The sequence below is a fragment of the Sturnus vulgaris genome, chromosome 3, assembly GCF_052056855.1.
Source record: "Sturnus vulgaris isolate bStuVul1 chromosome 3, bStuVul1.hap1, whole genome shotgun sequence".
NCBI lineage: Eukaryota > Metazoa > Chordata > Aves > Passeriformes > Sturnidae > Sturnus > Sturnus vulgaris.
Genome location: NC_142245.1, coordinates 63198165 through 63215400, shown reverse-complemented (window position 1 = coordinate 63215400; position 17236 = coordinate 63198165). Strand labels below are relative to the sequence as shown.

Genomic DNA, 17236 nt, shown 5'->3' with positions numbered 1-17236 from the left:
GCCCATGCTGGAGCAGGTTTCCTGGCTGGACTTGTGACCCTATGGGGAATCCACACTGAAGTAGTCTGTGCCTAAAGGACTGCACATCATGGAAAAGTGACCCCCAGAGCAGCGGTTCATGGGATGACTCATGTTGGAGAAGGTTGTGAAGAATTGTCTCCTGTGGGAGGGACCCCATGCTGGAGGTCTCCTCTCTCAAGGGAGGTAAGGACTCCTCTCCCTGAGCAGTGGCAAAAACAATGTGTGATAAACTGACCATAACACCCATTCCCTATCTCCTTCTGCTGCTGGGTGAGGAGGTTGAGCTTGGGAAGGAGGAAGGAGTGAGGGGAAGGTATTGGAAGATTTATTTTACTTCTCAGTATTCTGCTCTGATTTTCTTAGTAGAAATTCAATTACTATCTCTAATTCAAGCCTGTTTTGTCCATGATAGTATTCAGTGAGTGATCTCTCTCTGTCCTTATCTCAAACTCTGAACCCTTTGTTATATTTTCTCTCCCCTGTCCATTTTTGGAGGGGAGTGACAACAGTGGCTTTTGTGGCATCCAGCCAGGGTCAACCCACTACAATGTTCTATGGTTTTATTTTGTTTAATCTTCAGAGGCCTCTAAATTTAATTTCAGACGAACTGGCTAACTTTTACCTGACTAAAGAATGCTAAATAAAGCCTAAAGAGGGATGGTTAGGATCAGAATGACTCCTTTTCTCCACCTACTTCATTCTGCACAGGTATCGTAAAGATGTTACAAATGCTGTTGGAGAATTTGGCTATATTTATACCTGTTTCACTTACTTGTAGCACTGCAGAACAGTTGAACATACCAATGAGCACAAGCCTTCCACCAAATGACTTTTACATTAGAAAATCCCCCACAAAAACTAGGCCATCTAGTTCCCATATTCTTTCTATGCTTGGGGTATTTTTCCCCCTCATTCTCCTGTCCTGGATCTCCTTCAGGACACTTTGCAGACAAGAGTCGACATAGTGATATCACTACATCATCAGATAAAAGTGGGAAGAATGCTACAGAACTGCAAACACATATTTCAAAACAGCAAGTATCTCTAGACCAGTTAGAAAACATGCTGGAAAAAATTCTCCCAATGACAAGTGTAAGCATATTTTTATTCCCTCTACAAGGAAGAGCATCATTCAGTATCAATGTATTATCCTTAAAAACAAACAAAAAAATCCCAACAAACTGTAAAAGCATACACCTGCCAAATCTTTAGGCAAAGAGCTGCCCCTGAACGGCAATTTTATGCTTTTCATTGTGTGGTTTTATGGCAGCACTGAATAGTTGGTTTGTACAGGGGCAAAGCAGCATCAGTCAGTGCTGCAATGAGCAGCAGTGTGAGGCTATTGACCTGCTCCAAGGGAATGATTCCATAGTACAACTGGTGTTATTGGTGCATCACTGGTTATGTTAAGGAGCCACAGCTCCTACCCAGGGGAAAGTACTTAAATAATATCACAGCAACCTTACTTACTATGATGAACATCACTGCACACTAAAAAACAAAACTCTGGCACTATTCAGGCAAGGCAGCCTAAATGAAAAAATATCCAGGGTAAAGATGAGAGACCTTAGAGCTGATTTCTGTTTTCCAAGTGTCAGGTCACATTACAGTATGTTCCTTCCAAAAATTTTTGCATTTGTATTATGATTCACTCTGTGCTTTTATGGTATTAGTTTTATTGTAATTGTATTTGTGCTGATGCAAGAGGTGTGGCTTTCAGCTTAAAATAGATATTTTTCTTAGCTTTGTGGTAGTTAAGTTACCCTATGTAAGCTCAGGTAGAGAGCCTCAAAGTGGCTAAAAAATCAGTATTGCACCTCTCTCTGTTTACTAAACCAGTTCTACTGTCTGTGCTGCTTCCACATACATTTATGTACTTCTTAACACCAGGCTTACACAGTCATGTAGTGCAGGGGAAGAAAACTTGATATGGCTTCCCATTCCCACAGTCACTACGGTTATTCTTGGGTGTAGTGGGTTAAGGCTCCGATGCAGTTTCTTACAGCAGAGAGCAGCATATTGCCTCTGTGCAAGGCTACAGCTGCTATCTTTTAGTTTTATTAACCTGAAGCATTGCACCCTCGCTGTTTTCCTTTGTGTCAAGCAGTGTTTGAAGAAAGTGTATTTGTTCTGTAGAGAAAGAAAAAGATTATATCAGCAGCTGTTTATTTACAAAACGGTGGTCAAAGTTACATTTATTTAAGTAATACTTATGGCGTTTTACATTCAAAGAAGTATATACACTATCTTTCACTCTCTAAACTAGCACTTCCATTTAATTGCATTTGAAACTGCAAATGTTACTGTCCCCAGAAGGCAGAATGATTCTAAGCTACTGAAAGAATTTTTAACTCAATAGATAATTAATCTTTGAAGCTTCTTTCTAAACACTATATAGTAAGATATTAAAAAAAAAAAAAAGACAAAAAACCAACCCAGACCTGAAGCTACATTACCATGAATAAAATTAGCAGTTAACTAGCTGAAGGGAAAAGGATTTAGTAATTCCTCTACTTCACCATATTCTCTGAAGGAGTACTTTTCCTTCCTTTATGCTACAGCAGCAGCATTTAAAAACTTTCCTTTTTGTACCTTCAGAAAACTACTGGTTCTCAATACAATCTGGAAGAATTTCACAGGAGTTTATATTTTGCTAATAATTGCTGTTAAATAAAAGGTGTTTGTGAATTTGCTGAAAGCATGACCGAGTTAAAGATTTCTGTGTACTCAAAAGAAATTCAAGCATTTCTGTAATGATGGAAACTAAAGAGTAATGTTGTAGTTCTCTAGAGTACTTATTTTTCACTAATACAAGCCTAATGTTTTCAATCACTTTTCTTATCACAGAAAAAAATAGGTAGTTGAACTTTGCATCCCACTCTTGATAGTTTGTATTAGATCATTAATTTCTTAACATAATTTTGAAGACAAATGATTTCATGTCTGCTTAGTAAAGAAAGCAGATCATTGAGGAACCATTTGCATTAAACTGGCATATATTATATTACTTCATTCTCAAGTGACTGTATATTCCTTTTAGCAGTTAATAAATAACTTTGAAAATATTTATGGTAAAAACCACATTTTTATTACAACCTATTTGAATTATTTGCATTTCATCTGAAGTATTCTCTTTTTAAACTCCCTTATTAATTACAATGGAAAAGAAATAAATGCAAATTACTTATTTTTCTCCTCCTGTCTTCTTGACAGCACAACACATGCCAACTTTGTGGACTAATGGCAATTCCTGTTGTAGTATATGTGTATTCCATGTACTCTCAAGGCAAGCTTTAAATTCTTGCTTCACTTCAGTGGGCACTCTTCTTTTTTTTTTCTATCATGTTCACATATAACAATAATGTTATAGCTTGACTTCTGTCACAAGAAGTGTGATTTGAGTGGCCAGCAATCAATTCACCTCATCTGAAACGTAACCTGTCTGTTTACTTTGTTGTTTCTCTTTGAATTTAGTTTGCTGAAGTCTATCATCAGGGTTACTGGGGCAAACCAGGTGGCAGGCAGGCATCCTGCTAGCTATCACTTACCATTAATTAATTTAAAAAATTAAATTAACTGCATTTGTTTTTTTGACTGAGATATACATGTGATCAGTTTTCTAAGTGGCTTTAATGTTGACAAATATGCATATCCATCCCTTCTTTTAGTGCATTTATGGGATACGTAGGCAGTATCAGGCGAGAAGTGATAATTTTTCATTTACTTTGGCCTAATGACCACTTCTGCCTCTGCTTTAGGAGAGCTGAAGATTACTGACAATCTGAACATCAGCAAGAGATTAAGTTTTTACTTCAGGTGTGGATATCTCAAATTGTGATCACCCATTTTCCTCTGCAGCTGTGGCCAGAAAACTGGTAGAAAGTTGTATAGCTAAGCAAACCATTCCATAGCACATCATTTTGTGATTCAGACCTGACACAATTCAAGGGAAATTAATGAAGAGGTAGGAAAAATGCTGTTGCATATCACACTTCTAGGGCTTTCTTTCTTACTGAAGAAAAAGTCAAGAGGGAAAAACATGGTCCCTGTGGGAGATGAAGCTAAAAGATGTTGCTGTCTTTCTCATGAAGAACAAAGTGAAGAAAAAACAACCATCAGTCTCAGGCCTTCTTGTGGTAAACTCCTCTGACCCGTTGTCCCTGATAAATATAATTAGAAAGTTGGTGGTTGAGTAATAAGTATCCAACTATTAATCTTTGAGGTCCTTATTGGTGGCCATTGCTATTAGATGTTATGCTAATTAGGCCAGTTTTTAGTAAAGTAAAATCCTGGCAAATATCATTAAATTTTGTGCTCTCCTTTCTTCTCTGTTTGTAACAGATTTGCATAAAATATGTATTTTTAAAGCGGAGAACAAGCATTTGTTAGAATACTGTCTAGGTTTGCAAAAGCTTCTGAAAGAAGGGGGTCTTTTTGGCAGGTCTGGATAAGCTGATCAGAGCAGAGGTGCTGGAAGATCGTTCTGGTTTGTATGTAGTCATTGCAAGCATGACATCTGAAGAGAATAACTCTGCTCCTTCTGGAATCTGGGGGAGGAAATAGGACTGGTATTAAATGAAAGTATTAGATCCAGGAGCAAAATGCAAATAAAGTACAAATCTAAAAAAAAAAAGAAAAAAAGAAAAGAGAACAGTTACATAAACACAGATAAAGTGGATATCTGAAGTAATTATTTTTTGTGTAATTTATTAATCTTTATGGTTTTCATTGAAAACACCTAAAATAAACATTTTCCTCTTACATAATTTAACAAAGCAATGGACAGTTATAAGAATGTGATCCTGCATCAAATTACTTCAAAAGCAGTGAAACTGATACACTTCTAGCTGATGGCATGTCAAGTGCACAAGGAGTATCTCTGAAGGTAAGAGTGACTGCTGAGCTGTGATTTACATCCTTCAGTATGAATGACATTCATTTTCCGAATGCAATCACAGCAGTCACAACAGACAGATGGTGTCTGGCCTGTGGAAGTCAACTGACTTCAGACAGGTTCTTAGAGCCCGATACATAGAGAGCTGATATAAAGAATGTCCCGAAAAATGAAACTGAAGCTTAAATTGTAAACCTTAAAATCAGCAAATAGTTACAATTTCAAATATGATTTATGATGTTTTGCGTTTCTTGTTTTTTAGTGTTCTGGGCTGAAACACAGATAGAAACAGAATTAAATAAAAAACCCCAAAGTAATAAAAATAATTGATTCTAGAGAATTCTCTCTTTTCTTCATGACAATAAAAGGTGAATGCCAAACAGAGTTTTGACTAGTATTTATTACTGCAATTAAATTATTGTCATTAAATCAATAGTTACAGCCACAAGGCAAAAGTTTCTTGTTAAAATCGCCTTTTCCCCCTTCTTTTTCAAGAGATTTTCTTAAGTTCCACAGAGGACAGGAAAACATACAATTTGCTCCTTTGTATTATCTCTTTTCCTGTTTCCTACAAAAGTATTCAACCACACCTGAATTATCCAACAGAAAGAATATACAAATGTAACAGGAGAGTCAGTCTGTATAACCCAATCACTATGATCAAACCTATCAACTACACTATAGAAGAGTTTACATTTGCTGAATTGTTATGTTCTGTTTCAGAGGTATCTTTTCACCACCGAACAAAACATCAAAAGATTTTAGGCTTTGACATCCATATCCAGGATATATTTCAAAGTCTTTCATCAGCCACTGAAACTGGATTAGCACCAGAAAGTATTTAACAGTCTCTACCTGACTAGAGAAGAAACCGACGGACCTCTGGCTTAGCCAGAATTTATAAAATGTGATAATTAAATTCAAGATACAACACTCTTTAAATTGAATTCTTTAGCATTTTTGGAGGGAAGATTGATTTTAAAATTATGATTTGATGAAGAGCTGATGAAGATTTTGACTGAAGATAACATCAAAATCCAGAAACAAAATAATTAAAGTAATAGTTATGAAGTATAGACTGGGAGAACAAATGTAGCAAGTCGAGATGTGCTTATAGAAGTTTCAAGACAGAAAGGAAACATGGCTTTTTAATTTCATTTCCAAATATTTCCCCTATTTCAACTTACAGTGCACCAGAACAGTGGATAAAATTAGTCTTTAAATTCATCTCTTTCCTTGCAGAAAAAGAGAGCTGAATGTTTATTGGTTTGCAGCCCCAAACTTGGCCTCTTTTTAGCCATTGAAATATATGGAAGTGTTTTCAAGAAACCCGCATGATCTGGGAATAAAATAATGTCACTGAAATTGCTTTTATTAAAAAAAAAAATAAAAAGGAATATGAAAAGACTGTTTTCCTGAAGAAGTCAGACCTGGATGGTACTATTTTAGTTGCTGAAAATTTCTTGCTCTAATCATCGGTCCCAGGTTATGCCTTTAGTTCTAAAACACAGCTCAGCATTGCTGGATAACTGGGAGGATGTTGTGCTGCAGCTGAAGTTCACAAAATGAACTAATGTGTATTTAAAAACTGCAATTGCTAAGAAAGTGGAAAAATATTAAATTCTTGAAACATTATATGAAAACAAGGCAACTGCTTGTAGAAAATGGATTCAAAACTCCTGCAGATTTTGAACAGGTAAAATATGAAAATCTGCCTATAAGGTATGGAATTGCGTTTTTTATAAAGCTGCACGAACATGAGAAAATTAACAATTTCAACTTTCAATTAATTAACTTAAAATACAATTTTCATTATTCTTTTACTTATTTAAATATTTCATATTATTATAACTGGACATTATGGATTCTATCAGAAAGACAGAAAATTAATGTTTAAAATCAGAAATACAACAAGTCTGCAGTTTTCCATGATTCACTGTAATCTAATCATTAATCCTTGGTTTCATAAAGAACAAATAATTGAAACAGTTGTGATTTTTAAAAGAATTTATTTCGTTAACTTATAAAACAACTTTTGTCCACTGCAATGCATAATTCACAGAAGTACAATTTTTTCCTTTTTCTACAATATTTGTGTATTAAAATTAAGCTACTAAAATCATATTTCCAGGAATATTTATTGATAAATAGCCTAAAATATAAATTCAAGGAGAAATATGAAATACTGAATTTCATGCTTATTCAGTAAATCATAACCTATAATTTACAAACATTTAATTTATTACATGCACATTTGACCTCTGTTATCAATTGCTTGAAGTAGTTACTGTTATAATTTTTTCAAAACCTAAGTAGTAAGGAAATCTGGTAAATATGTAGATTAGAGCCAGCACTTTAAATTACTATTTTCTGCAGCTAAAAACAACACCAAAAAACCCCTAGACCACTAGAAATATAAAACCATCAGAACCAACAAAACTCTAACAGTATTACACTTAATACTAGATTTCATTATTCAGTCATTGTCTACATAGCAAGCACATGACTAAAAGATATAGTTACTAGTCTTGAGTCTCAGTATCTGTTGTTTTATGCAGGTCACTGCACAGTTTCAAACTTGTGTGGTGTATTTTAAGTTTAAGACCTACAGTAGAGGCACCTTTGCAATTTTTACAGTTTGTAAAATGCTTGCCCATACCAGTGTCCCAACAGTGCGAGATACTAAGGCCCAGCTCTCAGCTCACGTAAGGTCCAGTGGAACTACTGATCTATCCCAGCTGTAGATTTGAATCTGTTGACATGCTGAGTTGCTGTTGATCCCGATGCAAGTTTCTGTGTGAATATTATAAGCATTACAGTATATGACCCTATATAGCTCCTGAGTCAGAGCCGTTCAGTTAACTGAAAAAACCCAAATGTTTACTTGTAGCAGTGCTGCTGAGCCATTAACTGTGACTATTATTAAACTGTACAAAAAAGTTCTGCGTGTTAGTGTGTTTATTCTTTCACAGAAAAAAATGTTAAGACCCTGACTTTAAGATCAACATTGCTGTTGACGATTAATGGCAAGTGACAGTCAAAACTTAAAGAATAAAGCATCATTTTCAAGTATTTGAGAGAGTAAGAACTGGCAAATCTTAAATTCTCTCCTACTGTCAGATACCATACTTCTATCTGGACTACATTTTCTGCATATTGTAAAATTAACTAAAATACTAAATCACACAGAAGAGTAAGAACATACTTCAATAAAACCGATTCGTATCTGGGTGCTGGTATTTCGAACATATTAAGACGATATATTTATCTTATCAACATTTAAATTTGCAAGCGTCCCATAGGCCAAAGAAAACAAAAAAGCCTAATAAATATGCTGAAAAACCCCATACCTCAGTATGAAGTCCTGACCCCTTCTCCAACTAAGTACACACCGTCCAAATACACTGAGAATGCCAAGCTACAGGGGCCCCTCTGTGGGGAAACCCGTATTTCAGTCAGCAGCATCCGTCAGCTAAAGCAGGAGCGCAGGGACAGATGCTGGAAGAAGGATGACACGTAAAGTGGTGGCCGATTTCAGAACCACTGTGTGTTTCTGCGTACAAGTAAATCAATGCCATACAAGTACTAAAGAAGCATTTTGTCCAGATTTACGTGCAGAACACATCTATCACTCTAGGCTCGTTTCTGTGTGAGATTATGGTGTTAATTAGGCTCCTGGCGCTGCAGTCCTGCCCCACTCCCAGCAGGGCCACACAATCAAAGGGGGGCACAAGCGTGCTGTACAACTCCCTCGGCTTCTGCGGCAAGGAACGCCAGCACCCTTGGGTGACGATCGCCAGCTGAGCTGCACCGCCCGAGGCTCGCTGAGGCAGCGCCGCGCCGGTGCCTCTGACCGCGCCACGTTCCCTGAAATTCCCCCATGCGGCCGCGGCCGCTCGAGAGCTCGGGAACGGCACTCGGGCAGCTGCCCGCTCCGCTTTCCGTCCTTGTCACTAAAAACGCCTGGCTGGACATCTGGGTAACTCGCTAGAGCCGGGCCTAAAGCCACCTCTCGGTTCGCTCGCGAGGCAAGCGGACCGACACGGAGGGGATCGCGAGGGTCCACCGGGACCCGCCCGTCCCTCGAGCACCTGCTCGGGGAGCGCCTTTCCCGGCTCGTGCGGCACTTGGGCGGCGTGGCCGGTGGGACCCCCTCCCCGCACGCAGCCCGGCTCGGCGCGGGTGTCGGGGAAGCGCCGAGGCCGGGAGCGGCGGGAGGGGAGGGGAGGGGCGGTGCGCGGGGCGGTGCCGCGCGCGGCCGTTAGGAAGTTGCGTCACGGCGGGCGCGCGCCGGCTGCGCGAGGGCGGCGGATTCGAACGGCGGAGGGAGCGGCGGGAGCAGGAAGGAGGAGAGGAAGGGAAGCAGGAGGAGGATGAAGACCGTGGCGCCCCGCAGCACTTTGCGGAAAATAATAAGGAAGCACAAGCCGCAGTTACGCCTGGCGGTGAATGCCGACCTGCTGGTAAGGAAGGGACGGGTGGGGGCGAGGCGAGGCTGCGGCTGCCCCGGGAGCGCTCCTGCTGTTGGCCATGGTGGGCGGCAGCCGCAGCTGCGCTGGTGGCCCGGGCACAGCCGGTCCCGAACAGGGACAGGATTTACTCCCTAAATATTCTGGCCTGTGCGCTCTGGAGCACTTTGGGTGTGACGGGATGTCGAGTTGCTACTAATGGTGCTACTGCAGGGACTGCAGGCAAAGCTTGGGGGCAGACGATTGGTCTGATTGAGAAAATACGAATAAACAGAGATTGCCGCTCTCCGCTTTACTGGTGGCTGCTGTACTGCATGTCTTTGACAGTGATTTTGGGGATTCAGGGACGGGCTGATGCATAGCTTTTGTGTCACTCCGTGTACACACTGATGTTCAAAGAGTTTGGTGTAGACACACCGCGAAATAGCACTTTGGATTATGTGGCTGCTAGGTGCAGGTGTTTGTGTAGATCAGTTCGGGTGTACAGGCAGTCAGCTGGGCTGTGAGCAATGAGTTGCTAAGCTGGAGTGCTCACATCTTTTCAGAAGGCCATCTAAGTAGTCTCTGCCCTAAACTGTGGGATGACAAGTCTTGTTAGTAATCCAGTAAGGTGTTGGGGTCCTGATCGTGGTGTAAAAACGCCTGCCCAAAAGAGGGGGATAAAAGAGCTGAGTTTACAAAAGCAGGCCAAGAAAGCTGAATTGCTTCCGACCTGCTCTAAGGAGTTTGTGGCGCAGGTAGGGTTATTATTTGGAAATTATTTGACTACAGCAAGGAAACCTGACCTCAAAAGAGCTTTGGTAGTTGCTGTATTGAAAAAGAAATGCACTGAAATAACTTAGTAGACTTAACTTCCAGGACTGTGGTGTCCTGTTGTTTATAAATGCATGTGGCTCTCAGACCATTAAAGCATTAACACATGCTGTATACTAGTATGGTCCCTGACTTCACGTTTCCTATTTATATAAAAGTTGTGTCTTGCAGCATCTTGAAGGTTGGTATCTGGATATATGAAGTTAAATGTGAACTGTAAAATTAAAATAAGTAATGTGAGATTAAAATGAATGAATATGGTAATTACATGAGAGCATTTAGATTTGAATGTAAACATGAAATATTGTTCTAATGGAGTGGAGCTAATAAAAATGATTTCTTCCTAATGTTTTTGCTGCCTTTGGATTTTTTTGTGGAATAAGAACCTGGCCCTTTTCTACTCATGCTCAGACCTACTCAAAGCTTACTCAGTGGAATGTAGTAGTCAACTAATCAAATGCACACGATCAACTTGTTTTTTATAATCCTTGGTAACAATTGGTCTGTTTCCAGGGTAATGAAAATTTGGCTTCAAAGTAGTGTGGCTGTCTGTAAAGGGGTAAGTGGGACATCCCTCTAAATCTTGGCCTTTGGTTCCCATCTCTTCCTGGTCCTGTCACTAAAGTCCTCTGAGCTGCCAAGAGCCAGTGAATTGAATTCCCTGAAACTTTTAAACAACAACAATCAGATACATCTTAAAATATGGCTGTGCAAATGTTCATTGCAACACAAAGGATGAGATCAGAATAAATTTTAATAATGTGATGGAAACTTAGATTATCTTTTTGGGTGATGTCAAATTACAGAACCTTTTATAGTATAGGGATTGACTTTTTTATTTTACCTTTAAACAAGAATGTCCAGATGTGGTGGTTTTCCATGATGTTCTTCAACTAGGCGCTTGTCTAACAGCTCTTTAGCTCTTTATTTCCATGACTGAATAATCAACACAGCTGAAATTATGCCGCTTTTAGGAAAAAAAAAGAAGGTTTGGTGAGTTTATTGTGTACTAAGACCAGTAACAATTTTGAGAGTATGTTTTCTAGTGCCTGTGTTGTTCTCTGCAAACCCTGTAAGAGTGATTAAATTGCATACATCAGAAATTTATATAGTAGCTGTCTTACCAAGATGGAGCCATATACATTTTGAGCTGAGAGCTTATGTTTTCTCAAGGGAAGTATGAGAAAAGTGTTAGTTCAGTTTCTGGGCTATCATCCAGAATAATCCATGCTTTATGTCTGAATCTACTGCAGTATGTGCCCATCCCAGTAAAGTGGTCTGCCTGCCTTAGGAGAAAATCAGATTGCTTTCTTTTTTTCCCTGACTTTCAGTGATTATTTTTACTAGATGTCTTCTTACATGACTGTAACTAACAAGTTTGAAAGGAATAAGAATTCAGATAATTTTGTTAAATACTGGAATGATGTTTCTTCACTTTTCATCAAGTCTCTTCTGAAAATGTGAAGCTTTGTCAGAGCCTGCTTCCTAAGTGTTAACATCTATCTCTTTGCACAGTGTAGCTATCAAATTTCATCAGCCTTTCTCAGGAAGCTGTTGGTTTTTTTTTGTTTTTTTTTTTTGTTTTAAAGAGTATGATAATCTCTCCGAGTGAAGAGATGCAAATAGTGTTTTAGGTTTTTTCAAGGTTCTTTTTAAAAATAAGAGGTATTGATTTTAGTACTGACGTTCAGATATTCCCCCAATGGTCAGAGAAGAAAATATTCAAGCTTTGTTCTAGCTTGCAGTTATAGAGGAAAAGCAGGATCTCAGCTGCTTCTTTATGCTAGGAGGGCACGTGTGTGTTTCCATTGCAGGAAATGGCCTCTTTTTCATTTGTTATCACCACAGAATAATTAATGAGTTTACATTGAAGGCGAAATATCAGTCTAAAGAATTGTTTTGAAGCTACAGCAGTAGAACAAAATTATGGTGATTTTCCATGCTATTCCTCATTTCTGTTGAACAGGTGTGTGGAAGCTGCTGTGTAAACAGTGCTATGAATTTTTTACATATGTTCTTAAAATTATGCAGCCTTTCTTTTCTGGAAAGTAAACATTCTGTTTTGTGAGGTGATATTCATGGTAAGTTAGTTCAAAACTTTTTTTAAACTTTATGCAGGAGGACAATAATTTAATATGTAGTAAAGCAATGTCCTTAAACAAATACGGTATTGCTTAGTTACTGGCCAGTAGCTGTCCTAGTCATGGTATTCAGTCATTTTGCCTTTCACTAGCCTTTCTCAATTGTCTTGAATAACCTGGAATATTTATTAACCTGCGTGCTCTGTTGTGGAATGTTGTGATTTTAGTTATGTGACTGCTTAATTCTTTTGGAGTACAGAGGAAGCTTTTCCACATGCAGCAATTCAATTTGAAAATAGGAAAATAAAGGTACAGTGATTCTGAGAGAAGATGCAATTTTAAAATTAACACTTTTGCCTTTAGGTATCTCAGTAGAAGGACATGCAAGTATGGAAGCTTGTTTCACCTCTCACTTCTCCTCCAGGTTGTTTCCAGAAATCTAATCTCCATGTTGATAAGTTTAACAAAGAGAATTCTAATGTTGAATATTATTTTAGTGCCACTGCTTGATTCTGTTTGAGATAATTTCTGTGTGAATGATTAAAGACTGATTCTAAAACGGCTTTTATATTTTGTGAAATAAACCTGCACGAACATCTGCTTTTTCTGTAGTAGATGCTTCCAAACGATGTCAAATATTATGGAAATTTATCTATTGCACTCTGTCTTCCTTTGGTGCAGGATATTATAAAAAAATACCTAAACTGTTGGTTATATGAACAGAGTTATTGTGACAGGAGCGTGTAATAGATTCTTTGTGCTGCAAGCCCACTGCCAAAGTATTTCTTGTAAACTCTTAATTTGTAACTTTCCATATTACATTTTTCCAGGCTTTACAGATAAGGTACGGCAGAATAAATACATCACTTTATTCATGCAAATAAAATTTTAATATATTTCACTAATATTTTTCCAAGCTCTTGATTGAAAAAGTATATTTGTACTCTTTACGTAGCAGGGGTAATGTTGTTTGAAAGTTTAATTTACAAAAGGCGCAGTTATTGATTTTTCAGGTTGGATTATTAAAATACTTCACATAATGCCTGTATAATGCTAGCGGTTTGTATTATAGGTCCCTGATTAATTACTACACAACTGTGCTATTGGCTGGCAGTTTTAGTCCAAGCTGGAGCAGTTCCTTGCTTGCCTGCTGCAAATTTTTCCTGCTTCTGTATTAGCAGAACAGCATTCCATAAGGAACAGAATACTGCCCGATCAGTTCTTTCAATATAAAAAAACTAAGTGATGAGCTGGGAAAAAAATAGATGGAAGCTCCTGACACTGGAGAATTCCAAGTTTTGGAGGAATTGATGTCAGTGTCGCTTTACACTGGAAAGGGGCAGAAGTCCTTGAACTTGTCTGTAGTCCATTTGGCGATAAGGCAGGAATGAATTTGCTGTTCATAAAAGTCTGGCCGTTGTAGTCACTGAAAACTGGCTATATTTGCTAGCAAGCAAAAAGATTGCTTATTGTTTGATATTTGTGTTTACATTTTATTACTAAAAACTGCTAGTAAAAATCTGATTCCTCTTAGATAAGTTGTGGTTTATGTGATCATTTCTAAAGCACTTTATGATTTAAGTATACTAAATTTAAACTCCGTTTACAAGAGTTTTGCATGGAGAGAATGTTCTGAGGCTTGAACTGAGTGATAAATTTTTTTTCTGAAAACACCTTTCAGGAATTTGGAAGCAGTATAATACACAAATTTTCTGTTGCAAGCAATGAATCTTTAAAAATATTAAACTGTGTTTAAACAGCTTGAATAATTTTTTTTCTTCTCTATTTTAAAGGTTCATTTGAACTTCTTACTGTTTCTCCATCGGCTAGCAGAAGAAGCCAGGACAAATGCTTTTGAGAACAAAAGTAAAATAATTAAACCTGAGCATGCCATATCTGCAGCAAAGGTAGTAACACACTTTTAATATTTTTCATTTCTGTATGTATTATGACAGCATATGCAGAAGCTTTCTGTGTTAAAATTGATATTTGATTTATAATCCAAAACTTAGACACTTAATATTCTTTGTCCATCATTGGCATAATTTACTGTTACCAAGACAACAAATTAAGTCTCCTTGCCCTATTAAATATAACCCAATTTTTCTTGATTATTCCCTATTTAAAGGTATAATTTCAATATATGAGTAAGTCTACAAAATGATCTACCAGCCAGCCTTCATGGCCTGAAAGGCATTCCAAAGTTGGAAGGTGTTTATTTCAGCTGATACTATATCAAGGAAGCATGCTGTCTTAGGGTGATTTAAGTGAAGCTCTGTGGAATAAGTGACAAATAGTTCACAGAGGTTCAAATACCTTTCTTACGTCTTCAATTCTTACCTGCTTAATCTGAAATAAGTTTATAGTGGATTCTGGCAGTATTGTGTGGTTGCTTCTTGAATGCTTTGTGTGATGTATTTGGCAAGGAAAGAAGTAAGGGAGAATTAGACTATGGATTGTTATATATGGGTAGTTCAGCTTAACAAAAATTGCTGTATGAATATCTGTGAAGAAGGAATTCACTGCATTGCAGAGCGTGGTGAGTTTAGTGTCCATGCAAAATAAGGGAAAAAGGAAGGGATTATGCAGCTTTGTCTCCCTAGAAAGAATTAGTGTCAAAATATGACTGAAATCCTTTTGTATTCTGTAGCTCATTCTACTCCCTAGGATATGTCTGCTTTACCTTGGTGTCATAAAGGAATTCAGTTTCTTTATTTTATCTCTTAAACCACCTTTTCCTGCTGAGCAAATTGGGAGGACAAAACTTGATGTTACCTGATATTTTTGTCCTGTGGCTTCTGTTTATCTTTACTATTTTTTTCCTTCTGCTGAAAAGTTTAGTTTGATACTTTTCTATTACTATAGTGACAGAAACATATACAGGATATGTAGGGTAGCCAAGTGAATGTTGCAGTTGGAGTCTTACACATTTATGGTTTCTTTTTAACTGCAATCTTAACACTTTTTAAACATTTTTGTCCTCCATTTATTTTTTTAAGGTGAGAAGAAAGGAAAAACTGCCTGTATTTTAATAATGTTAACACTTAAATAGTCCCACTTGGCCTTTGAAGTTCATTTTTCAATTTAAGCTCCAAACCAAAAAATGTCCTTCCAAAGGTCTGTGTGCTGTTGATACAGAAGGAAGTGAGACATTGCAAGCATAATAGCTGTATTATTGCAAACTTTATTTTTTCTTTGTGTCTAGGCCCAACAGGGTAAGAACTTCAAGGAATCATCTGATGGCTTGAGAGCACTATTGCCATTTCTCAGCATTAATTTTCAAAATAAGCCTTTATTTTACAGGATTCTTTCTTATGAATGTTCTTGCTTAAAAAAACCCACTCAAATTTGAAATCTTTCTGTATCCTTTCGCTTTATTTCTAATATTTTCCCTAGAGTAATACCCTTGGCAAACACAGCTCTTGGAAACAGATTGGCTAGGTGAACCTTTGGTCTCAGTAGCCTAGCATTTTGAAACTGTCTGTTGCCTGAATTGTATTGATAAATATACTTCTTTTTTTTTTCTTTGCAGGTTATTTTAAAGAAAAGCAGAGGCTAGAAAACAGACCACTGGAATTTTAAAACACATTTATCAATATTTTCTGACTAACGAGTTATACTGTGAGTCAGCTTTAGCACTTGTGGAACTGTGTAGTTTTGTTGACATCTATCTCCTGACTATTTTGCTATTTCTTTTAAAAAAATAAATCTTAGAATGTATATTTTCATATACTTCATGCATAATTTTATAATGTGTGTCACTTGTCACTTAAGACTTTTGATGTACCTTATTCCCTAATGATGGAGGAATGCTTGTACCATAGATACCCTTTGGGTACAATGTGGCATTTATTGTTAAAAGTGTGAAATTTCTTAAGGGAAACAGTAGTTAAAAAAAGCCCCCACAGATTTCTCTAAATCCAGTATAGACTGTGGAGTTCAAAGCCGATTTACTAGCTAAACAAAATCATGGCTTTCAAAAAACTCACTGTAGGAACAAGTGTATTAAATACCTTGTTTTCAGTTTATTTATAAATGTCTTGATAATCTTAAAATGATTTTGTAAAGCAGGTTAAAACTTCTGGGGAGGTTCTGGTGTTCTGGGGAAAGAATACATAGTTGTTATGTTAAATCATGGTCTGAACTGTTAAGCTGACTTGTTTGATGTGGTGTATGAGACAACTTGGTGGTCTGTAATTCACTTGGTGTGGACAGATGCACAGGTTATAGGAAAGGAAAGATCTGGCACAGTTGATGTTTTCGAAGTTAGATCTTGTAAAAATAACAAAGATAAGTTGGCATGATTGCCAAGCTATTTCTTTTCCTCTTTTGAGTGTCATGCTAACTTGTCAGAAGTCTGGAAATGTACATTTTATAAAAATGTCTACTTAAGATCATATTCTGTTCCTGTTCTGATATTTGTAATCATTTACTGAACACTTTGCTTAATAAATATTTTAATAAAGTTATAGATTAATCTTATAGTTTGAGCTGATAATGCAGTTTTGTGGAATATGTGGTAGATGATCCTTGATAAGCTCAGTGAGCTATTCTTAAAATAAAGAATCTTTAAACGTGTAATGTATTGAGCAGTCTAATTTTGTTTGACCCCTTACCAAGTATATTCTAGAAACTCAGCAAAAAAAAAAGTATTTTAGAAGTATTTTTGTAGTCTAAAGAAACTGTAGCAATGTCAGTAATTTCATATCATGTCCATGTACTTTTTAAAATGCTATAAAACCTTTGAAAAGTCATCCTCTTCCAGTATGTAGAAAGGAAGGAAGGGTTACTCTCCTGCTTTTCTTGACTCACAGAGCTTAGTACATTTGGCTTCTTGTAAGGGTTGACTAGATTCTTTATTCTGCATTTTCTTCTCTTACTCCCTTGGAATCCACAAATAAGGCCAAGAACGTACACATGTAGAGGATATGTGGACTTAATAATCTGAAGTACATTCT

The 17236-nt window shown here is 37.4% G+C and overlaps 1 protein-coding gene across 1 annotated transcript; it reads left to right on the top strand.

Moving 5' to 3' along the window:
- Nucleotides 1-9154: 9154 nt before the first annotated feature.
- CENPW (centromere protein W) lies at nucleotides 9155-16856 on the top strand. The gene is made up of 3 exons (XM_014876735.2): nucleotides 9155-9378; nucleotides 14072-14185; nucleotides 15811-16856. The coding sequence occupies exons 1-3, from the start codon at nucleotides 9289-9291 to the stop codon at nucleotides 15835-15837; spliced, it is 231 nt and encodes a 76-aa protein (XP_014732221.1). The 5' UTR covers nucleotides 9155-9288; the 3' UTR covers nucleotides 15838-16856.
- Nucleotides 16857-17236: the final 380 nt, after the last annotated feature.

Bases quoted from the DNA above. Each gene is read 5' to 3' on its own strand.
- CENPW (XM_014876735.2), top strand. From the start codon at position 9,289: ATGAAGACCGTGGCGCCCCGCAGCACTTTGCGGAAAATAATAAGGAAG. The intron at 9,379-14,071 runs GTAAGGAAGGGA...TCTATTTTAAAG, and splicing joins CGGTGAATGCCGACCTGCTG to GTTCATTTGAACTTCTTACT. The intron at 14,186-15,810 runs GTAGTAACACAC...TTTTCTTTGCAG, and splicing joins ATGCCATATCTGCAGCAAAG to GTTATTTTAAAGAAAAGCAG.